The sequence below is a fragment of the Dipodomys spectabilis genome, unplaced genomic scaffold (genome assembly GCF_019054845.1).
Source record: "Dipodomys spectabilis isolate Male_0828 unplaced genomic scaffold, ASM1905484v1 ptg000069l, whole genome shotgun sequence".
NCBI classification, from domain to species: Eukaryota; Metazoa; Chordata; class Mammalia; order Rodentia; family Heteromyidae; genus Dipodomys; species Dipodomys spectabilis.
The window spans coordinates 7100879-7125123 of NW_024870746.1; the positions used below are offsets into that span (position 1 = coordinate 7100879).

Genomic DNA, 24245 nt, shown 5'->3' on the forward strand with positions numbered 1-24245 from the left:
TGGCCTGGGGACTGAACTCAGAGCTTCAAGCCCGCTAGTAGAAGATTTTCAGGAAGAAAAAGGGAAAAGAAGCATGCAATGATTAGGACATGAGTCATATCACTTTTTTTTTTATCTTTCTCTCTCTTTTTTTTTTCCCGGTCTTGGGGCTTGAACTCAGGGTCTGTGCACATTACTGAGCTTCTTTTTTTTTTTTTTGTCGGTCGTGGGGCTTGAACTCTGGGCCTGAGTGCTGTCCCTTAGCTCTTCAGCTCAAGGCGAGCGCTCTACCACTTGAGCTACAGCGCCACGTCCGGTTTTCTGGTGGTTTATTGGAGATAGGAGTCTCACGGTCTTTCCTGCCCGGGCTGGCTTTGAACCGCGATCCTCAGATCTCAGCCTCCTGAGTAGCTAGGATTACAGGCGTGAGCCACCAGCGCCCAGCTATTACTGAGCATCTTTTGATCAAGCACTACGACTTGAGTCACAGCACCACTTCTGGCTTTTTCTGTTTATGTGGTATTGAGGAATTGAACTCAAGGCTTCATGCATACTAGGCAAGCACTCTACCAGTAGGTCACATTCCCAGCCCTCACTACTACTACTTTCTTCCTGTTCTTCTTCTTCTTCTTCTTCTTCTTCTTCTTCTTCTTCTTCTTCTTCTTCTTCTTCTTCTTCTTCTCCTCCTCCTCCTTCTCCTCCTCCTCCTCTTCCTCCTCTTCTTCTTGCAGTTTTTAAAACCCTTTTTAATTTTTTTTAGTTTTTATTTTATATTATCTACAAAGTAAAAGATTTACTACTTCTTCTTCTTCCCGTCCTCCACCTCCTCCTCCTTTTCTTTTCTAAAGAACAATCATTGAAACCAATAAAGAAGGGAAGAACAAGAATATACATATTGCTGAGCGACAGTGGATTATTCCTGGAATCCTAGTTACTCAGGAGGCTGAGATCTGAGGATCATGGTTCAAAGCTAGCCTGGGGAGGAAACTCTGTGAGACTCTTATTTCCAATTAACTACCAGAAAACCAAAGTTGCGCTGTGGCTCAAGTGGTAGAGAACTTGCTTTGAACTGAAGAGCTGAGGGACCGCGCCCAGTCCCAGAGTTCAAGCCCCGGTGATCTACCAAAAAAAAAAGAGTACACATGTGCACCTGTTGATACATTGTGGGTTGTTTAATTTGTTTTGTTTTGTTTTAGTCTGTTGTGGGGCCTGAACTCAGCCTGGGCACTGTCCCTCAGCTCTTCAGCTCAAGGCTAGCACTCTACCACTAAGCCACCTTCCTAGCCCCACATTGTGGTCGTTTTTTTTTTTGTTTTATTTGTTTTTTTTGTCAGTAGGAAAATAATAGAACTGGGACTTTTGCTGCCTACTCGTTCTGCACCTAAAGGATATCAGCATTCAGCCTGTTTCACGGGATCAAGAGATTATCTACCTGCCTTAGGAATGCAGTGGTGTTCTCAACATCCTTCCTTTTGGTTTGTTTATGATGAAATCTTTGGTTTCTCCAATGGAAGTGCAAGGAGTGCCCCCTGCTGATCAGCAACCAGATGACAAAAATCTCATCTCTTTTTCAGTCCTCAAACTTCTTGAAAACAAGATGGAAGGGGCTGGGAAGGTGGCTCAGTGGTAGAGCGCTTGCCTTGCATGCATGAGGCCCTGGGTTTGATTCCTCAGCACCACATAAACATAAAAAGAAAAAAGCCGGAAGTGGCACTGTGACTCAAGTGGTAAAGCGCCAGCCTTGAGCTGAAGAGCTGAGGGACAGCACCCAGGCCCAGAGTTCAGGCCCCACAACTGGACTGCCCCCCCAAAAAAAAAAAATAAAAAAGAAAACAAGATGGAAAAATTCTTAGATCATCAGGACAGAGTTCACAGAGAATCAAAAGCTTGACCTTCCTTCCTAATCCTTGGGGACTGTAGGGAACCGAAGTGTTCAGGTTAATCTATTGAGCAAATTATTCTCTGTCCAAGCTATTTTTTTTGCTTTTTTTTTTGTTGTTGGTTCTGGGGCTTGAACTCTAGGCCTCGGCGCTGTACTGAGTTCTTCAGTTCAAGGCTAGTGCTCTACCACTTGAGCCACAGTACCACTTCCAACTTTTTCTTTTTCTTTTTTTTTGGGTCTGGTCATGGGGCCTGAACTCTGGGCCTGGGCACTGTCCCTCAGCTCTTCAGCTCAAGGCTAGCACTCTACCACTTGAGCCACAGCGCCACTTCCGGCTTTTTTTCTTTTTGCTTATGTGGTGCTGAGGAATTGAACCCAGGGCCTCAGGCATGCAAGGCAAGCGCTCTACCACTAAGCCACCTTCCCAGCCCACTTCCAACTTTTTCTGTTTATGTGGTATTCAGCAATCGAACCCAGGGCCTCATGCATACTAGGCAAGTACTCTACTACTAAGCCACCTTCCCAGCCCCCTGTATTTTTTTTTTTATTAGACCCATTCCTTAAGATGAATTCCAAAAAGGGATAAAAAGACCAATCCTCTGGAGAGAGCATATTCCACAAATACAGAAGCACTAGTCTGCTAACCATCTCTAGAGTTGAGATTCGGTGTTTTTTTGTTTGGTTTGGTTTGGTTTTTGTTTTTGTTTTTGCCAGTCCTGGGGCTTGAACTCAGGCCTGGGCACTGTCCCTGAGCAAATTTGTTTGCTCAAGGCTAGCACTCTACCACATGAGCCACAGCACTGCTTCCAGCTCTTTCTGTTTATGTGGTCTTGTGGAGCTGAACCCAGGACTTCATGCATACTAGGCAAGCACTCTACCACTAAGTCACATTCAACCCCAGAGTTGAGATTCTTTTTTTTTTTTTTTTTGGTCGTAGGGCTTGAACTCTGGGCTTTGGCGCTGTCCTGGGGCTCTTCAGCTCAAGGCTAGTGCTCTACCACTTGAGCCGCAGAGCCACTTCCGGTTTTCTAGTAGTTTATTGGAGATAAGAATCTCAAGGACTTTCCTGCCTGGGCTGGCTTTGAACCTCAATCCTCAGATGTCAGCCTCCTGAGTAGCTAGGATTACAGGCCTGAACCACCAGCACCTGGCGAGATTCTTAATGCTAAGTTCCACATTCTAATTCTCTAAGGGAAAAGAGATGGGCTGGGAAGGTGGCTCAGTGGTAGAGCACTTGCCTTGCATGCATGAGGCCCTGGGTTCGATTCCTCAGCACCACATAAGCAAAAAGAAAAAAGCCATGCCTTGCATGCCTGAGGCCCTGGGTTCGATTCCTCAGCACCACATAAGCAGAAAAAAAAGCCGGAAGTGGCGCTGTGGCTCAAGTGGTAGAGTGCTAGCCTTGAGCTGAAGAGCTGAGGGACAGCACCCAGGCCCAGAGTTCAGGCCCCACAACCGGACCCACCTAAGAAAAGAGAATGCCAACACATTGTTACTGAAAAGTTGGGAGGAATACAAAGAAGTAGAGAAGATAAAATTCTCCAGTCTCTTTACTATTATGCTTCCAGAGAGATTGCATGACAGTGCCTGTAGGGGGGCAGTTTGTAGCTCATAGATTCTTGAGGGTACCTGAAAGAAAAAGTGGCAGCATTATTGGTGAAAGTTATGACACAGAATAAAAATTCAATTCCAGAGTAGTTTTCCAGGCACTCTTACCTTACCTTTTTTTTTCTTTTTCTTTTTTTTGGTCATGGGGCCTGAACTCTGGGCCTGGGCGCTGTCCCTCAGCTCTTCAGCTCAAGGCTAGCACTCTACCACTTGAGCCACAGCACCACTTCTGGCTTTTTCTGCTTATGTGGTGCTGAGGAATCAGAGTCAGGGCCTCATGCATGCAAGGCACTCTACCACTGAGCTAACTTTCCAGCTCTGCCTTACCCTTTTTCAAAGGATATGGTAGCAGGTATCTTTAATAAGTATTTTCTCCTAATCAAATAGGGATATAAGATATCTTTCTCACCTACAAAAGGTATTTTAAGTGATGATTAAATTACTAAGGTTTAAAGGGTGTGGGAGGTTAGTTGATGGTGTATAGGACTCTTAAAAGTAACTGGGGAAAGGGCTGAAGGTGTGGCTCAATTGATAGAACACTTTCCTAGCAAGTATACAACTTTGAATTCAAACACTAGTACTACAAAAAATAAAAAGTAACAGGAAAAAAAGGCCGATAGATTGGTATTTAAGTTTTCTTTTAATTTTTATTTTTTTGAGATGAATTTATTATGTGTGTAGCCTAGGCTGGTTTTGTGGTCCTACGGCTTCTATACTGTGAGCTGGAATTACAGGTGCATACCAAAGCACAGGACGAGACTAGTATTCTAAATAGAACACCTAAATTCATAACTGATGCTAAAAAACAGAATGGGAACTTGGCCAACTTGCTCATCTGTTCTACTTCAATAATTTCCTCCATTGACTTTCAGGACAGAAGAAAGAACCTACCTGAGTCGATTTTGAAAAGGAGACTGGAATGAGGCTCTTTGGGAAATAATGCCCGGAAAAGTTTTTTTTTTTTTTTTTTTTTCTGGTTGTGGGGCCTGAACTCTGGGCCTGGGCGCTGTCCCTCAGCTCTTCAGCTCAAGGCTAGCGCTCTACCACTTAGTCCCACTTCCGGCTTTTTCTGCTTATGTGGTGCTGAGGAATCGAACCCAGGGCCTCATGCATGCAAGGCAAGCACTCTACCACTGAGCCACCTTCTCAAACCCCCAGAAAAGATTTTTAAGACTTTTCTTAGAAGCTGGCTTGGGAGTCTGTCATAGGGTGGGTGGAAGCTGAAACTCGTAGGATGGTCACACTGTGGAGTGAAGACGGTGTGTCCAAGCGGGTAGGTAAAGTGGTGACAGGTCAGCGTGGCTGAGTGAGGAGTCAGTCAACTGTGGGAGTGTAAGGGCAGCACCAGACTTGTAAATGGGCCAACCATTGTGGTCCGCACGCCTGGCGGGAAGGGCTAGCCAACTAAGCGCCTCCCAGTTTCCATGGTAGCCCATCCTTTCCTTTCCCCGCCCCCTTCCTTTACTGGCCCCAGGAAAGGCCGGAGGGGTGTGGTCGCCCAGGGCGACCGGGAGGTCCCGCCCTTCTCGCCGCGACGTGCCTCCAGTGGACTGCCTTCCCGCCCGCTTGGCAGTAGGAGGGCGTGGCGATGGTGGCGTCACATCCGGGCGGGTGAGTGAGTTCCGGTATTTCAGGGCGGAGCAGGCGGAAGTAGGATCGAGAAGCGGCTGCAACGCCGAGCGGAGGAGGCAGGAACCTGAGACCGAGAAGCAGCTGGGTGGGGACCATGGCAGGGATCACCACCATCGAAGCAGTGAAGCGCAAGATTCAGGTTCTGCAGCAGCAGGCCGATGATGCTGAGGAGAGGGCCGAGCGCCTCCAGCGGGAAGTGGAGGGAGAAAGGCGGGCCCGGGAACAGGTATGGAGGAGGCGAGGCGCTGGAGGAGGGAGCGCGCTGGACAGCCTGAACCCGGGACTGGAGTCCCTTTTGCTGTAGAGCCCAGTCTCGTGGGCTCCTGCAGGCCCAGAGATGAATTTGGAGCTCGGAGGACGGGTGGGGCCCCTCTCCGGTAGGACAGTGTTCGGACGAAAGAGAAAGTAGGTGCTTGGTTGAGCAGACTTGCCCTTCGAGGTAACTGAGCGTCGCTGGGTTTTCCTTTCCTTTTTCTCCCGGCTCATTCATTCTTGTCCTGGGGAGCCGGGCGCGGCCAGGGGGAGGGGCTCCGTGGCCTTCCCTCCCCCACTTCCCTTGAGAAGTGGGGGCACTTGGCTGTTGTTTGAGGTTTCCGGCCCGAAGGGTTTGAGTGGGTGGGTGCTACTCTGGTCTGGGAGGGGCTGAGCCTAACCTCCTGTGGAAGGGTGAGGCCTGGGGCGTGGGGACCGCCGGAAAACCCCCGGCTTGGCCTGCTGGCAGCTTTTTCCGCTCCCTCCTCCTGCTCAGGAAATGAGGCAGCAGTCGACTGAGAGGAAGCGCGTTGCCCTCCCTCTCTGGTGGAGCTTGCGGCCGCAGCACCGCCTCTCATCCTCAGGCCTGGGGCCCTTTTCCTCTTAATGGGGAGCTCTTGTAACTGGTACGCAGACATTCCACCGACGTGAAGCAGGAGGTACGAATATAGGAGCCTGCAAACATGCCTGGCCCTACCTAACGTGATGACCTGCAAGACAGGAACATTTTGCCTGCCTCAAGTGTGATCACTGCAGATTTAAGTAGTTAGAACGTTCCTCCTTTCTCCTCAGCAGAGCTGATAAAGGGGAGTGTATGCCAGAGAAATCAGATGCCACACCAATCTGAAAGTGTCTGATTGACTTGGGCACAATGTGGAAAAATGGTGGCTTGTTCTTTTTCAAATTCAGTATTTGTTTAGCTAAAAGGTGTAAAGTGTAACATAAACTATCGATGGAATGCATGATTGGTAAGATTTCTTAAAGCCACTTTTTGTTTAGAAGCTGTTGACTCTCCCTGCCCCCCCCCTCAGCCCTTCCAGCCCTCCCCCCCAAGATGTAGGGTGTAATTTAGCAGGTAGAATTGATCTCTTGAGTTGAAGCTTTGGATTTGAAGGGTCTTGAGATTAAAGTAATTTTTGCTAAAATTTGAAGAGCTGATGAAAAAAGGCTTGTGGTTTATTGAAGTTCTTTATTGTTTTTCCCCCCTTTTTGCTGCTTCTCTGAGCTCCTCTGGCTTAATAATTACAGATGATTAGAAAACTTACTTTTATAACAATGTGGATATGCTGTATACCAGTGCTTGGGCGCTGGTCTTTCTCTGGTGTGTTTTTCCTGTGTTTAGTATGCTAGCAACTTCGAATTGCCATCTCAAGTAATTTGGATTGGCTGATTTCTCATATTCTTTGTTCTGGAGAGGGGAAGACAAACTATGGTGGGAGAAATGGGCCATGTGTTAGGCTGCAGAATTTTAAGGCTTATTTTAATTTTTAAAAATTTATCTTCAAGTAGTTGTACAAGAGGTTTTCAATTTAACATGCCCATTTATGTGTACTGATCTAGATCAGAGTTAACCTTTCCATCTTTCTTTCTCCTTCCAGTCTCATCACTTAAATGTAGGTATCCTAGAAGTTGTAGTAGGGTAACTGTGTGTGTGTGTGTGTGTGTGTGTGTGTGTGTGTGTGTGTGTGTTTCCATTTGGTATCTGGTAATTTTCCTTGAATGAAAATTTGGCTCTGGTGACTGGGGTTATAGGCAACAGGAGGCATTTCCCACATTTCTTAAAAGCTACTCCCTCATTCAGAGCCAGATTTTGCTTAGTGCAGTCTATTAAGGAAGTCTTCAGAATGGGGAAGTAGGGCTGTAGTTAAATATTGATGAAACTAGTATTTTCTATACTAACTGAAACAGTCTAATCTCTTGATGTTCTGCTCCGGTGAACTTTGAACTTCTACTGGGGAGGAGGCACCTGTGTGTGGGCAAGTGCTTGGGCTACCTGTTATTCTCTTAGGGCATTTTGGAATGTGGATTTTGTGGCCTCCTCCCTCCTTTAAAGCTGGAAATTCAGCACTCCCTGATGGTATCTGCTATTAGTAGGACTGTCATTATTATTTTTGTGGTTACTTTGTATGAACATCCAAGCTGCCCTAGTTGCTAAGCTGGATGAGACTAAAGCTGAGACACTACAGTTTTTTTGGAAATCGGTCTTTTCTGTTCTAGGCTTGGAGATTGGTATTTTATAATGCAGTACCTTGTCAACTCCACTGTCATTTTTGAGTTTGTATTGTATTGGGAGAATTTGTTGTTGTAGTTGGGCTGTGGATTAATTAGAGACCTTTTGGTACTCTACCAACTCTTGTGTGTGTGTGTCAACGTGTGTCAACGCTGGGGCTTGGGTCTGTCCCTGAGCATTTTTTGTTTAAGGCTAACACTCTCACTTGAGCCATAGCTCCACTTCTGTTTTTTCTGGTGGTTAATTGGCGATAAGAGTCTCATGCACTTTCAGATCTCAGCTTCCTAAGTAGTTAGAATTACAGGTGTGAGCCACTGGTGCCTGGCTATATCAACTCCTGTTGCACCACCCTCAGCCCCATTCTTCTGGCTTATCTAAGGTGACACTGTATAGTTTAATTCCAGTTTTTAACCTTACCTCATTTTTGGTGGTAGTAAACATGTATGGTAGAAAATCAGTCATACTAGCTAGCCTTTGTGTTCTTCCCTTCTTTCCCTCCCTTCCTCCCTCCCTCTCTTCCTTTTTCCCTCCCTTCCTTTTTGCCTTCTTTTCTTTGTGTATTTAGACAAGATGGTACTATTTTGCCCAAGTTGGTCTTGATCAAATTCTGGGTTCCAGTGATTGTCTTGCCTTAGCCTCCCTGATAGCTGGAACTATAAGTATAGACTACTGTGCCAGGCTTGTATGCTTACAACTTTTTTTTTTGGTGCATTTCACCTTTTTAAATACTCCCCCCCCCCCCAACTTTCCCCAGTATTTTTTATTTTTTTTTTTAACCTGGTCTAAAAGCTTAGAGCTACTATTTGAGAGGGAGGGAGTAGGCATTGAATAGTTTTGATTTTGGCCTTAATCCCAAATTCCTAGTCTCTAAGGGGGGGGGATTCGAATGTCTGACAGTTGTGTAGTTCTTTCCTATTTATGGGGTCTGGTGGACCATGCAACAGGTTTTTTTCACTTTTATTTGGTTTAGATTTGCTTTTCTGCTCCTTACCTTTCTTTGCTCCCCCTATAAGAGCACACACTCTTAGGGGAGAGTCAAATAGCACTTTGCTCTGAGTGCTTCTGCTTAGACTCCACCTTTGTTTACTCTGGAGCTGGCAGATAACTCTACTGCCTACCTTCCAACTTACCACCCCTTTGGTAAAATGTACATTCTCAAGGACACAATGTCTAGCTAGCTAGGTGGGTGCATATTTGAACACAGTGAGCAATATTAGTCCTTTACTCATTGAGCTCACTAACTTTCCTAATACTTTTTTCTGTGAATTCCATCTTTAGTTTTTAATTTAAAAAGAGAAACCCCAGTGTGGTAGAATACCATATTTAGGTGAAATCCCCTTTGTCCTTGGCCCTGTTCTGCCTTTGAGTACCAGTGCCCTGTCAGTTTCCTCCCTTATAGGGTGTGGTATGCCTAGGGGACCCTTAATGATAAGTGGAGGATGGTGTAGCATTTAAACAAAACTCACTTCATAGTTTAAGCTGCTGTCAGCCATCTTCTAATGTGACCAAATTGCTACTGCATTCTCTTCCTACAACTGCCCTGGGATCTTTGCCTTCTGGACAGTGGAGAAGACTATTATTACCTGATGGAAAGAACCTCCCACTGTGTCCTTCAACCTGAGCAGTGTGAGGGTGAGGTGGGCATGCTAAAACCTACGACAACTATAAAATTATCAAGCTTAATGTTTCTCAGACCAGTTATTGCTCCATTGACCTAAAAGGTTATGGGCATTGTACTTAAAGACCTAAGAAAATAAAAGTCATATTATCTTATTCTTTGAAACAGAATGTCAGATCTTAATTCTGCAGGTTTTTTTATTATTATTATTATTTTATTTTTTATTTGGGACTGGTCGTGGGGCCTGAACTCTGGGCCTGGGCGCTGTCCCTCAGCTCTTCAGCTCAAGGCTAGCACTCTACCACTTGAGCCACAGCGCCACTTCTGGCTTTTTTCTTTTTGCTTATGTGGTGCTGAGGAATCGAACCCAGGGCCTCAGGCATGCAAGGCAAGCGCTCTACCACTGAGCCACCTTCCCAGCCCCTTCTGCAGGTTTTTATTTCTTTGTAAAGAGAACAAGTCAGCAGTGGGTGAAGACAAAAAAAAAAAATGTTGTGGCCCTCTATTCTTACCCCTCCCAGCTTTCTGAAACTTTTGCAGGAACTCTCACCTTGGGCTCTACTTTGCTATAGGCCTGTTCATATGCTTATGATCTTTTCAGGACACCAAGATATGTTTTCTCATCCTTCCTGTTCAGCCTTCCTAAGAATTCTATTGTAAATGTTGATTTGTGGGAGAAAGTGCTGGAGCCAACTAGTTGTCATGGAAACTATACCCTGCTCCCATAGCTTGACTTCTCCATTTTGGATAACTACTGAGCTGGATGATGACTTGTGAGCTTCTTTCAAATCTAGTTGTTTTTCAAATTTTCACTTTGGTTTCTGAAAGCAGGTAATTGTTATATTCTACTGCCAGTGTTTTATAGTTTCTACCTGATAATCTAACTTGCTCTTGGTTAGTTGGCCTTGTTGGATTTGTGAGGGGAAATCTTTGTTGTCCTAGGGGACATCTGTTTTCCTAGAAGAGACAGAACTAAAGAATACTTGTCTTTGTGGTGTTTTGAATAGAGCTACAAATGGTCTCTTAGTAATTTCATCTTATATAGACTCCTCAATTTTCTTTTCCAGTAGCCTGGTAGTTAGATTGTAGTTTCCCTTCCTAAGCTCTTAACCTCCTATGTTTGTATGTGGAAATTTTTGTTCCAATCAGGATTGGAAAAGAGAGTCTTTTGAGCTATATTTCTCCCCATAGGGCTGGTGGCCCAGATTTCTATAGCTGCCACCACCTATCTGCTCAGAGGAAATCAGGGTAATAGAATTCAGGCACAATCTGGACTGTAGAGAAGAGATCATGTTTACCAGGCACTTAGATAAGCATCTGAGCTGGATAGTTTGCAAGGCTGATTAAATTCTTGTATCATTAAGGCAGTCATAGGAAGGATTTTTTTTTTTTTTTTAATTAAGAAGTAAGACAGGGCTGAGAAGGTGGCTCAGTGGTTAGAGTTGCTTGCCTTGCACGCATGAGGCCCTGGGTTTGATTCCTCAGCACCACATAAACAGAAAAAACCAAAAGTGGCACTGTGGCTCAAGTGGTAAGAGTGCTAGCCTTGAGCTGAAGAGCTGAGGGACAGCACCCAGGCCCAGAGTTCAGGCCCCACCACCAACCAAAAAAAAAAAAAAAAAAAGAATTAAGACAGTGTCTTGCTATGTCCCCAGGTGAGTTTTGTAATCCTGCCTCCAGCCTCCAGAGTGGTGGAATTACAGGGGTATGCCATTATTCCTAGTAGAAGGATTCTACAATTAAAATATATGCACAATGCAAGCTATCTCCTTTTCTGGGTTCTCATTCCACTGACCAGCCATGGGTTTACTTGGGCTTGAGATTGAATTTTGTTATGGATAGAGCCCAGGGAAAAGATTATCCTAAGTTGTATTGAAGGGTAATTCTAAAGAGGCAACCAGAGGAATAAAAGAGACAATTCAGAAATTTGGATAAATAATGGTAGGAATTACGGAAACATTCTTTACTGTTGTTTTTTCGGTTGATTGTTTGGTAATTCCATCAAAACAGTTAATGTTATCTAGAAACAACTCCTTGTCTAAAGAAGGTAGAGAAACACAAAGTAGGTAAGGAACACATTTGAAGAGATTAAGAATATTGTTCAGTCTGAAAGTCTGTTATGGAAGATAATTCCTTTAACTAGTCTATTCCCTAGGCCCCCCCCCCCCCCCGCCCCCATATATTTTAGGATAAAAGTCATTGGATGATTAACAACTTCAGTTAAGCAGCAAGTTAGTAGAATATACAAGATTCCCTCTTGAAAGAAACCTTGTGGGGCTGGGAAGATGGCTCAGTGGAAGAGTGCTTGCCTTGTATGCATGAGGCTCTGGGTTTGATTCCTCAGCATCACATAAGCAGAAAAAGCCGGAAGTGGTGCTGTGGCTCAAGTGGTAGAGTGCTCGCCTTGAGCTGAAGAGCTGAGGGACAGCATGCAGGCCAAGTTGAGGCCTGGTTTGGTCTTTGTTGGTTGTGGGGCTTGAACTCTGGGCCTGGGCACTGTCCTTAGTGCTTCAGCTCAAGGCAAGTGCTCTACTTGAGCCACAGTGCCACTTCCAGTTTTCTTGTGGTTAATTGGAGATAAGAGTCTCACTTACTTTCCTGCCCAGGCTGGCTTTGTACTGCAATCCTCAGATCTCAGCCTCCTGAGTAGCTAGGATTATAGGTGTGTGCCACCGGTTCCCCAGCCTGGGTGTATTTTATAAAGTAGAAAACAGGGCTGGGAAGGTGGCTCAGTGGTAGAGCGCTTGCCTTGCATGCTCAAGGCCCTGGGTTCAATTCCTCAGCACCACATAAGCAAAAAGAAAAAAGCCGGAAGTGGCGCTGTGGCTCAAGTGGTAGAGCGCTAGCCTTGAGCTGAAGAGCTGAGGGACAGTGCCCAGGCCCAGAGTTCAGGCCCCACAACCAGTTATTAAAAAAAAAAAAATAAAGTAGAAAACAAATAAGCAAAGCTGAGTGCTGGTGGCTCACTCCTGTAATCCTAGCTAAGAGGCTGAGATCTGAGGATTGAAGTTCAAAGCCATCCCGTGCAGGAAAAGTCCGTGAGATTCTTATCTCCAATAAACTACCAGAAAACCAGAAGTGGCACTGTGGCTAAAATGGTAGAGCACTAGCATTGAGCTGAAGAGCTAAGAGACAGCGCCCAGGTCAAGTTCAAGCCCCACGACCATCAAAAACAAAACAAGACAAAAACACTCATGTGGCACATGGAGTTTATTGATGGGGAAGGGATAATACATATGTAGATATATATAACTTCTAGTATCTGACTCAAGACAGCTTTTACCTTGCTAGACTCCAGCCTCTTCACTCTAGTAAACTCTAGTCTTTATGTTAGTTGCCAGTTCTTTTCACCATTTTTCTGCATCTCTTTTCCATTCTTTCATTCAAACCTAGGCTGAGGCTGAGGTGGCCTCCTTGAACCGCAGGATCCAGCTGGTTGAAGAGGAGCTGGACCGAGCTCAGGAGCGCTTAGCCACTGCCCTGCAAAAGCTGGAAGAAGCAGAAAAAGCTGCTGATGAGAGTGAGAGGTATAGAGGGAAGTTTGAGGGGGTATGAATTTAAGAAGAGGGTCATGGGCTCGGGATGCAACCCGCTGATATGCACAACACCACAAAAATGTGAGAGAAAAAAAAAAGTTCAAAAAGCTTCTGACCTATATCTTATAAATCTTTTGTAGTTGTTTTTTTTTTTTTTCTTTTTTTTTGGGGGGGGGGGAGAGATTGAGGATTGAAACCAGGTTCATCTCCCACTGATACACATTCCTGGCCAGCCCCAGAGCTGTTTTTTATTTTTGTCAGCTGTGGGACTTGAACTCTGGGCCTGGGCACTGTCCCTCAGATCTTCAGCTCAAGGCTAGTGCTCTACCACTTGAGCCACAGTGCTACTTCCAGTTTTCTGTTGGTTAATTGAAGATAAGACTCTCACATTCTGCATGGTCCGGCTTTGAACCATGATCCTCAGATCTCAGCCTCCTGAGTAACTAGGTTTACAGGCATGAGCCACTGGCACCCAGTCAGCTGTTTTATTACAATAGTAACCTCCTCCAGTTTTGCATATTCACCCTTGAAGATAGAGGAAAAGGGTAATAACCTTGATACTGCAACCATTTTGTAACTGGAATTTCTCATAAATTGATCTAATGCACCTTAGCATGGCGTCACTAGTATTACTTCCACTTTATGGGTCATATGCTTCTTTTTTGTGACACTAGTTCCCTTAAAACAGATTCTCAGAATCCCAGACTAACAGCATCAGTAACTAGGAAACATGGTAGAAATTCAAATCCCCAACTCCTACTACTGATAAACTGAATGAGAAACTCTGGAGCCTTGCATTCTGCTAAACACTTTCAACCTAGGCCATACTGTTAGAACCATTGAGAAGAAGAGGGATGCTTGGAGTCTATCCTAGTTCAATTAGAATCAATTATAAACTGAACCTGAACACTGATATTTAATGGCCTCAGCAATTTATTTTTTATTTTTGTGCCAGTACCAGGATTTGAGCTCAGGGCTCCTTACTACTTGTTTCACTGTTCTACTTCCAGCTTTTGCTGATTAATTGGAGGGAAGAGTCTCAGAGACTTTTCCTGCCCTGGCTGGCTTTGAACTGGGATCCTCAGATCTCAGTCTCTTCAGAAGCTAAGATTATAAGCTTGAGCCACCTTCTCCCTGCTATTTAATTTATTAATAAACACATATTACAATTTTTTTTTTTTTTGGTCCAGTCGTGGGGCCTGAACTCTGGGCCTGGGCACTGTCCCTCAGCTCTTCAGCTCAAGGCTAATGCTCTACCACTTGAGCCACAGTGCCACTCCCGGCTTTTTTCTTTTTGCTTATGGGGTGCTGAGGAATCGAACCCAGGGCCTCATGCATGCAAGGCAAGCGCTCTACCACTGAGCCACTTTCCCAGCCCCCCATATTACAAATTATTAGAAGAAAAGCTTAGATAAAATAGCTAAACTGCTGGGCGCCGGTGACTCATATCTGTAATCCTAGCTACTCAGGAGGTTGAGATCTGAGGATCACTGTTCAAAGCCAGCCTGGGCAGGAAATTAACCTCCAGAAAACTGGAAGTGGCTCTGTGGCTCAATTGGTAGAGTGTGATCCTTGAGCTGAAGAGCTGAGGGCCAGCATTCAGGCCCAGAGTTCAATCCCCATAACTGACAAAACAAAAACCAAAAAAAAAGCTAAATTAAGGTACAAAGTGGTGTGTGGGATTTGTTTGTGTTTAAAAGGCACCTTTTCCGGAGGTGGCACTGTGGCTCAAGTGGTAGAGTACTAGCCTTGAGCTGAAGAGCTGAGGGACAGTGTCCAGGCCCAGAGTTCAAGACCCACGACTGACAAGAAAACAAAACAAACAGGGCTGGGAAGGTGGCTCAGTGGTAGAGCGCTTGCCTTGCATGCAATGAGGACCTGGGTTCGATTCCTCAGGACCACATAAGCAAAAAGAAAAAAAGCTGGAAGTGGCGCTGTGGCTAGCCTTGAGCTGAAGAGCTGAGGGACAGTGCCCAGGCCCAGAGTTCAGGCCCCACAGCCAGACCCAAAAACAAAATAAACAAAAAAACAATAAAAGACACCTTTTTTTTTTTGGTAGTATTAGGGTTTGTACTTAGGGCTTGCCTGTTTGGCTAGCACTTATCACTTGAGCTGTGCCTCCAGCCCTGCTTTCATCAACCCTGTTGATAAAATCCTCAGAATCACTGCTACATTCATTCTCTTTTTGGCAGAGGTATGAAAGTTATTGAAAACCGGGCATTAAAAGATGAAGAAAAAATGGAACTCCAGGAAATCCAACTCAAAGAAGCTAAGCACATTGCAGAAGAGGCAGATAGGAAGTATGAAGAGGTAAGCCTGTCAATTTGTTTGCTGTCTCTCTTCTGTGACATTGGGTTTCTGCAAAGATTCATAAAGGAAATGGCTCCTTTGCTTCTCTAAAGCTATACCGGGATCTTCTCTGCAGGTGGCTCGTAAATTGGTGATTATTGAAGGAGATTTGGAACGCACAGAGGAAAGAGCTGAGCTGGCTGAGTCGTGAGTATTCTGCTGCATAGATACCATTCTGTCCTTCCCCTTTGGCTTTGGGGCACTAATATGAAAAAACTAGCATTCCTTCAACCTTGTTAAACAGGGCCTAGGGGATGGGAGTTAATCTGTGGTGATTTTTTAGCCTCTAAGGATGGCTTTGGACTTTCTTAATTTGACACGTGACAGGTAACAACAAATGAGGCTTGCTTATTTCTTCCTGGGAAGGGTTACAAATTTAGAGTGATGATAGATGGTGAACAATTCCTTGGAATACCCTACTGGGTCTTTCTACTCGAAACCTCTTTTTTCTTGAGACATTGAAGTGCCTAATAACTGACTTAAGAGCTGATGTCTGTTTTTGTCACTTTGCCAATCTGCTGGAAAATTTTACATCAGGAGCATATATTAACTATCTTATTGGCCTTGTATAACAAAGTCGGCTGATGCATATATGTTTGTACTTTCCTTGCATTTTCCTCTTCTGTACATGACATATCATGACCATGGTCATGTTTTTTTGTTTCTTTTTTTTTTTTTTTTTTTTTTTAATTTTTCCCCTCATTTTGCTACTTGTTTTTCTTGCTGTGTTCCTTTTTGACCTTTCTCCCTCCCCACAACCTGGCTTGTGCCATTCCCGTGACTATCACTAACAGCCGTTGCCGAGAGATGGATGAGCAGATCAGACTGATGGACCAGAACCTGAAGTGTCTGAGTGCTGCTGAAGAAAAGGTACTAACCATTAAACCCACAGATAGTTACATGTATGGTGTGGTTTTCTTTGTTTTTTGTTTTTGTTTTGCAGCTGCCTCCCCTCCACTGGTTGACTTGTTGAGTGCTTTGCCATCTCTTCATGGAATGCTCCATTCTTCCTACTTGGCATCTTTCATCTCTTTCTTTCCCTAGTTGCTTTACTGCCTCCCCACAGGGTCTTTCCTTTCTTTGGGTGATTTGGGGGACTGTTTGGGTTGGGTATCTATTCCCACATCCCCTAGTAGCCGTTATAACTTGTTCCTGGTAATTTTTTTCATGTGGTCTTTCTTTATTAATATCTGAACATTTTGAGTCCCAGAAGGTCCAGCTTCTGACATGTTAACAGAGGGAGGAGGGTTGATGCTTGCTCAGGTTACCTAGGAACTTCTTTTCCCCAATAAGCCTTTCAACTCTTTCTGTACATATAGGTTCAATTCATGTCTGTGTGTCTCTCTCCCTTTTTTTTTATTCTCTTCCTCTTCCCCTTTCCTCTCCTGCGGTATTTAAAATATTCACAGTAAGTGTTCTGAGCTGGAGGAGGAGCTGAAGAATGTCACCAACAACCTCAAGTCTCTTGAGGCTCAGGCGGAGAAGGTAGGGGCTGGTTTGTGAAAGTGACAGGCTTTGGGGCCTGGGCCCAGCTCTACCCTTGGTGAAAAACTGGAGATAATCCAATGAGAAATGTCTTCCTTCCCACCTACCATCCATCCAAATTCTGAGGTTAATGTTATTTCCTGTGTACTTTGACTGCTTAGGCCTGGAGTCATATGTTCTTCAGTCTGCTAAAAGACTTTTAGCAAGATGGATGAGCAGATCAGACTGGTGGACTAGACCTTTTTACCTGATACTGCTGTGCCCTAATAGACGTTGTAGCAGATAACATCAGTTTTGAGACCTAATAAGCAATCAAGACTTGGCTTCTCGTTACCATCATGGGGGAATGTTTCCAATTATGTGAACATGGAGTTTCACTATTCCCTCGCATTAAGCTGGAGAAAGGAAGAATATATTAGCTTAGGTTGATATCAATAATCAAAAATTAATTCCAGGGCTGGGAAGGTGGCTCAGTGGTAGAGCACTTGCCTTGCATGCATGAGGCCCTGGGTTCAATTCCTCAGCACCACATAAGCAAAAAGAAAAAAGCCGGAAGTGGCGCTGTGGCTCAAGTGGTAGAGCGCTAGCCTTGAGCTGAAGAGCTGAGGGACAGCGCCCAGGCCCATGACTGGACCCCCCAAAAAAAAAAATTCCAAAGCTGGGGGGACTGGTGGTGCTGTTGGCTTACTAAACCTGTAATCCTAGTTACTCAGGAGGCTGAGATCCGAGGATCACGGTTCAAAGCCAGCCCGGGCAGGAAAAGTAGTGAGACTCGTATCTCCAATAAACCACTCAGAAAAAAACAGAAGTGGCTCAGGAGCAGTAGCCTTGAACTGAAGAGCTGAGGGACAGCACTCAGGCCCAAAGTTCAAGCCTACAACCAACAAATCAGAAAAACCCCTTAATTTCATTAAAAAAAAAAAAAAATGAAGGTGTTGGGCTGGAGGAATGATTTGCTCAAACCAGGAGAGTACCTGCTTAAGCAAGTGTGAGGCTCTGAGTTTAATCCCTAGTACCTCCTGCCCAAATAAAAGATCCTCTACTCTCGGAAGTGGCGCTGTAGCTCAAGTGGTAGAGCGCTCGCCTTGAGCTGAAGAGCTGAGGGTCAGCGCCCAGGCCCAGAATTCAAGCCCCACGACCGACAAATAAAAAAAAAGATCCTCTACTCTGAGAGTATCGTGGTTCTAGGGAAGTAGATGAGTTTTTGGGGACTTAATCTAGAATTGAGCCTTGCTTTTACTTAGCACATTGAATTTAGCACATTGAAACCAGGAAGGATATTCTATGTAACAATAAAGGGGGGTTATTGTCTGTGGAGTAATTACTTCTCTGAAATTTTTATTATTTTTCTCTTGTAGTACTCTCAAAAGGAAGACAAATACGAGGAAGAGATAAAGATTCTTACTGATAAACTCAAGGAGGTGAGCTAAGGGGGGACTATAGAGGACTGTAAACATTGAGACGTATACAAAATAGAGATCCTTCTTCTGTCTTGTCATCTCTCAATGTTACTGGTTTTGTATTTCCTCTAGGCAGAGACCCGTGCTGAGTTTGCTGAGAGATCAGTAGCCAAACTGGAAAAGACAATTGATGATTTGGAAGGTATGGAGCCTCAGAGAGGGATTAAAATAGACACCTAGAGAGGCAGAACCTTGCCCATTAACCATGAGCTGTTTATTCTGTATATCTGAGGGGAATTGTTAGTGTTTTGATACATTATATAGCACATTCCCTAAAACTTGTTACCTTCCCTCTAAAAAGACTGATGACTGCATTTACTTCCAGTTTAGTAGTCTTAACTCTTGAATCTTGAGTCAAAATATGGAACCCATGATTTCAGAAAGTAACAGGAAGCTTGTTATATCCCATGGCCTCTTTTGGCACTCGAGTTGTGGGGTACCTCTCCAAAAGATGAAGCCTTGGAATAACCATGTCTCCAGACTGACCAGTACCAGGGGCTTTCTTCATAGTTCCTTGTCCTTAGAATTTGCATCTGCATCCTTGTTTTGAGAATTCTGAAATGTACTACTTTGGTATGCTTTTAATGGCATAATGCTCTTTGAAAGAGGCAACCTATGGTGCAAAGGGGTCACAAATAGTGGCCACACTTAGTTGGCAGAGAAATGTCACTATGGATGTGTACTTTTCCCCCTTTCCTATTTTTGTTAGGTTAAGTGTTACTGGTTGGAATTGGGTTAGCCAGATGGGAAGGGTACCCTTGAGTACAGGACTATGCTCCCATTTTCAGTTCTTGCTACGATTGATTTAGAGATGTAAGAAATGTAGTTGGTCCTAGGGAGCAGAAGTTGTGAAAATAGCCAGACTGGCTACCAGAATAGATGTTTTCTGGTATTAGACCCACAATTCACACTTTTCCTAATTTCTAATGATTCCCTCTCTTCATCTGCTTCTGATATCTTTCACTCTGTCCCCTCATTCTTCCTTGTGGTTCCTGTGCCTGTCCAGATGAGCTCTATGCCCAGAAACTGAAGTACAAGGCCATTAGCGAGGAGCTGGACCACGCCCTCAATGACATGACTTCTATGTAACTATCTTAAGCAGAGTGGGGCTGGGGTCTTGGCTTGTGGGTGGGTAGGGTACAGGCTATGTATAGTGTGTGCTTTGGTTTTGTCCTCTGGAAACTAGAATCTCCACCCTTACTTTGAAACATTGGTGCTGATTACCTGTTTGGCAAAGGCTGAAGAGGAATTTAATCTTTGATTGGTGCTAAAAGCCTGATGTACATGTAATTTTTATTCTTTATATTCTTGTCATTCCCTCCCTCACCCTCTTCCTTTTTTAAAGACGAAGTCTGGGTTTTGCTGGCTGACCTTTTACTACCCTTCTACGTCAGCCTCCCAAAAGATGGAATTACAGGCATATGTACCACCACCATTCCTGGCTCTTAGTCTTTTCTATATATTGATTTTTTCACTGTTTCTCAAAGGTAGTCTTCTCAAAAGGAACATGTTAAAGGTAGAATCCATAAAACTGAAGGAAATAAGGCCCAGAAAATAAAATTCAGACCTCCTGGTATATTTGATCTGTGATCTAATTTAACAATTAAGGGGAAACACGGAAATGAGAAACATCTAATTCATGTAAGAAGCTGAGACACAGAAGCTAGCCAGCTAGTAAACAGCACCAAGAAGAGTTGTAGATTTTTTCTGTTTGCTGTGGATCCCTGATCCTTGATTCTAGTCTGCTTCCTCTTCCCACTAACCCTGAAAGAAGCCAAATGTCACAGGCTGAAGTATCTGGCTCTCTTACCTTTCCTACTGCCACCTTTTTTTTTTTTTTTCCTTTCTCTCAAATTGCTATTTAGATTGTTGCTCGTCCTTCTCACCTAGAGTATCCTTACTTTTTTATACAGATAACTATCACCGTTTCTGCTCTGTTCTGGATCTGCCCCCTTTCCTTGGGGAACCCAACGCCCCACTCTCGCTCTGGATTCCATGTGGGTCGGCCTGGCTGACCCCCAAGGCATTAGGATGGTGGGGGGGTGTACACATAGTACTTATGTATTCTCGTTAACCTCCATCCCAAATTAAAATTTGAGCTGCTAAAGCCTCATGCCACCCTGCATTTGTGTTGTTGACAAAGCTGCTGCTGTCCATGAGAAGGAGCCTGGAGGGTGTGATGCAGGGAGCAGCTCTTGTTGCTCCTCCTCCTCTGACTTACATGTAATCAAAGCCACTTTTGTGTGTGTGTGTGGTTTTTTTTCTCTTGACATTTAAACCCAGCTGATTGGAATCTGTCGGTGGTGGCCTAGTAGACTCCTCATGATAGGAATTGTCGTGTTCATTTGCTGAATGCAACCATCTAAGTCTTTTACTGCCTTTTACTGTCTTAAATCATCTTCCTGGAATATTTTCATTCTCTCTTCAGTACAGCAAGGTCATTGAAATGACTCTTCAATACATAAGCTCTGCCTTTTTAACAGTGGTTCAAATAATGCATCCTCAGAATACCTAGCAGACCCATCCATTTATATTACAGCTGAAGTTGTTCTATTATCTTAAGTTACAGAAAAATGCATAGTGAATTGAGTGAATTTCCTTTACACTTTTACATAGTTGAAGCTTACTGCCATTTACCTACAAGCATGTTCTAATAGCATATAAATGGTAAATTATTATTGGAAAAACTAAAATGGCCAATCATGCGTATTTCACGTTCACATGAGGGTGGATTTATTACACAAATTTCTAGTAAAATTGTTATTGGTTTATATTATATGACTAAATAAAAATATTTCAGATAGTCCTATTCAGATTTACACAGCAGAGTGGTCTGGATAGTGTAGTTGCCAGTTGCAGTCCTCTAATCATTCAAGTTTTGTTTGTGTAATGCTTCAGTTTCTTGAGTATATATTGAAATTTGCTTTTATTTATTTATTTTTTTGGGTCTGGTCGTGGGCCTGGGTGCTGTCCCTCAGCTCTTCAGCTCAAGGCTAGCCTCTACCACTTGAACCATAGCGCCACTTCCGGCTTTTTTCTTTTTGCTTATGTGGTACTGAGGAATCGAACCCAGGGCCTCATGCATGCAAGGCAAGCACTCTACCACTGAGCCACCTTCCCAGCCCCTGCTTTTATTTTAAACAACCAGGACTGTGGGTTGTTGCTTAGAGCCTGATTCTCAGTACTACAAAAAAAAAAGAAGAAGAAAAGAAATAGAAGAGATAGTGAAAGAGAACAAAAAAAGAGATTAAGATAAAAGTAAGACCTTTTTCCTAATTTAAAAGTTGTCTCATTAAATTAGGTTTCTTTCTACCAATACCATTTCTCCCTGCCACATAGCCTTTGAGATTAAAATACAGATAGATTTAATCAGCTGACAGTGGTGTTTTCTAGATATAGTGTTCAGATGGGGAATGATAACAAAAATGAAGGTACCATGCTTCCTCACAAAAGTATCTGCATAAAGCTAAGGATTCAACGTGATGAGTACCAATGTTCCCTCCTGCCCTCGCCGCGCCCGCCCCCCCCCCCCCCACTGCCCCCGGTCATTCATAGGGCTTGAACTTGTGGCCTGGGCACTGTCCCTGAGCTCTTCAGCTCAAGGCTAGCACTCTACCACTTTGAGTCACAGCTCCACTTCTGGTTTTCTGTTTTTTGTTTTTTGTCAGTTGTGGGGCCTGAACTCTGGGCCTGGATGCTGTCCCTCAGCTCTTCAGCTCAAGGTTAGCACTATGCCACTTGAGCCACAGTGCCACTTCTGGCTTTTTCTGCTTATGTGGTGCTGAGGAATCAAACCCAGGGCTTCATGCATACAAGGCAAACACTCTACCACCGAGCCATCTTCCCAGCCCCTGGTTTTCTGGTTTTTAATTGGAGATAAGAGTCTCATGGACTTTCCTGCCTAGGCTGGCTTTGAATGTGAGCCTCAGATCTCAGCCTTCTGAGTAGATAGGATTACAGGTGTGAGCCACTAGTGCCTGGCTTCAGAAATTTTTAATAAAGTATGTTAGAGTTTAGGGGGGGGAGGTGAGGAGATTGATTCTAATGTGGTAATATGAAAGACTCAATTGGGAACAAAAGCATGTTTAATTTCATAAACTTGTTAAAACTTGGCTTTAACTCAGGATCATCTTACCTTCAGCTTTTTATAAATCCTGAGGGCTGAGATTACACGTGTGAACCACCAAGACTTTGTGTGTGTGTGCGCACACGTGTGCTTGCATGGACATGTGCACGTGTGGGAGACTGCTGAACAATATATCTCCAGCCTTTTTTCTTTTCTTTTCTATTTTTGGTTGGGCATGGGGCTTGAACTCTGGGCGTGGGCGCTGTCCCTGAGTTCTTGAGCCACAGCACCACTTCTGGTTTTCTGGTGGTTAATTGGAGGAGATGAGTCTTTTGAAGGGGTTGGGAAGGTGGCTCAGTGGTAGAGTGCTTGCTTTGTATGCATGAGGCTCTGGGTTTGATTTCCTCAGCACCATATAAGCAGAAAAAGCTGGAAGTGGTACTGTGGCTGAAATGGTAGAGCGCTGCCTTGAGCTGAAGAGCTGAGGGATAGCACCCAGGCCCAGAGTTCAGGCCCCACGACCAACAAAATAAAAATAAAAAAGAGTCTCATAGAGTTTCTTGCCTGGGCTGGCTTCAAACTATAATCCTCTCAGATCTCAGTCTCCTGAGTAGCTAGGATTACAGGCGTGAGCCACCAGCACCCACCCAGCCTTATTTTTCACTGCTTATTTTTAGTATAGGGTCTTCCTTCTTAACTGAGCCCACACCTAACTTAAATTTGTCTAATACAGGCTTCCTGTTGTCTCTAGGATCACAGACATGTGCCATAGCATCTAGATTCCATCCCATGGAGATGGAGCCTTGTAGAATTTCTGCCTGGGCTGGCTTGGTATTGCCATCCACTTAACCTGTCTGTCTTGTAGCTTGGGATGACAGGCTTAGCACTCAGCTTTGTTGAGAAGGGTAAGGGGGTCTCACTAACTTTTCTGCTCTGGATGACTTAAACTGAGTTCTGTTGACAGCCTCCCAAATAGTTAAGATTGGACTTTTTTGTGTATGTATGTGCCTATCCCGGGACTTGAACATAGGCTGGGTGTTGAGCTTTTTTGCTCAAGAATCATAGCTCTACTCACAGCTTTTTTGAAGAGTCTTACAAACTTTCCTGCCTCATCTTGCTTCAAACCAATCTCAGCCTCCTGTGTAGTTAGGATTACTGGCACCCAGCTAACATTGGAGTTTTGATTAACCAAGTTCGGCTAAGGAACAGTTGACAGTGTTTTAATTAGAGAGAAACAAAATAATAAAGGCAGTGGTAAGGATACACAACTATAGAGGTATATTATAGTATAGAAAAGAATAGTCTGGGTATGTGGCTTAGAGATAGAATGATTGCTTAGCATGCATGAAGCTCTGGGTTCGTTTCCTCAGTACCACATAAACAGAAAAAGCCAGAAGTAGCTCTGTGGCTCAAGTTGTAGAGTGCTAGCCTTGAGCAAAAAGAAGCTCAGGGACAGTGCCCAGGCCCTGAATTCAAGCCTTAAGACTGGCCAAAAGAGAGAGAGAGAGGGTTATATTCTAAAATCAGGCTGCAATCCTATCCACTGAGGAGGCTGAGGATCTGGGGATTGTGGTTTGAAAGCCAGCCCAGCCAGCAAAGTCTGTGCGACTCTTATCTCCAATTAACCATGAGAAAACCAGAAGTGGTGCTGTGGCTCTAAGTGGTAGAAAACACACACACACACACACACACACACACACACGGTAGCATGCCAGCCTTGAGCAAAAAAGCTAAGGGACTGTGCATAGGCCCTGCCTGAATTCCAGCACCAAAAAAAAAAATATTTTTGAATTTTTTCCAAGCCCAGCTTGGTCATACCTATAATCCTAACTGTTGAAGGGGCTTAGACCTGGAAGATTATAGTTCGCAGTCAGCCTAGCCATGGTGGCCCTTGTGGCTCATGCATGTAATTCTAGCTACTCAGGAGGCTGAGATCTGAGGTTGCAATTCAAAGCCAGCCTGTGCAGGAAAGTCCATGAGACTCTGATCTCCAATTTACTATAAGAAAACTGGAAGTAAAGCTGTGGCTTAAAGTGGTAGAGTACTAGCCATGAGTCCCAAGCCCTAAGTTTAAGCCCTATGCCTGACAGAAAAATAAGTCAGCCTAGGCAGGAAAGTCTATGTGACGCCATCTCCAATTAATGAGCA

General features: G+C 44.3%; 1 protein-coding gene across 9 annotated transcripts in view; it reads left to right on the forward strand.

Moving 5' to 3' along the window:
- Tpm3 (tropomyosin 3) overlaps nt 1-24245 on the forward strand; it is a 37318-nt gene that overhangs the window by 5725 nt on the left and 7348 nt on the right. The window contains exons 1-8 of one of the 9 annotated variants that reach the window (XM_042682361.1): nt 4987-5327; nt 12595-12728; nt 14930-15047; nt 15163-15233; nt 15881-15956; nt 17930-17992; nt 18104-18173; nt 19038-19116. In XM_042682361.1, coding sequence (XP_042538295.1) covers nt 5196-5327; nt 12595-12728; nt 14930-15047; nt 15163-15233; nt 15881-15956; nt 17930-17992; nt 18104-18173; nt 19038-19116 — 743 coding nt within the window. In that variant the 5' untranslated portion in view covers nt 4987-5195. Of the gene's footprint in view, nt 1-4986; nt 5328-12594; nt 12729-14929; nt 15048-15162; nt 15234-15880; nt 15957-16495; nt 16572-17929; nt 17993-18103; nt 18174-19037; nt 19121-24245 lie in introns of those variants that run through there. The other 8 variants (XM_042682364.1, XM_042682365.1, XM_042682362.1 and 5 more) reach the window with 8 other exon arrangements.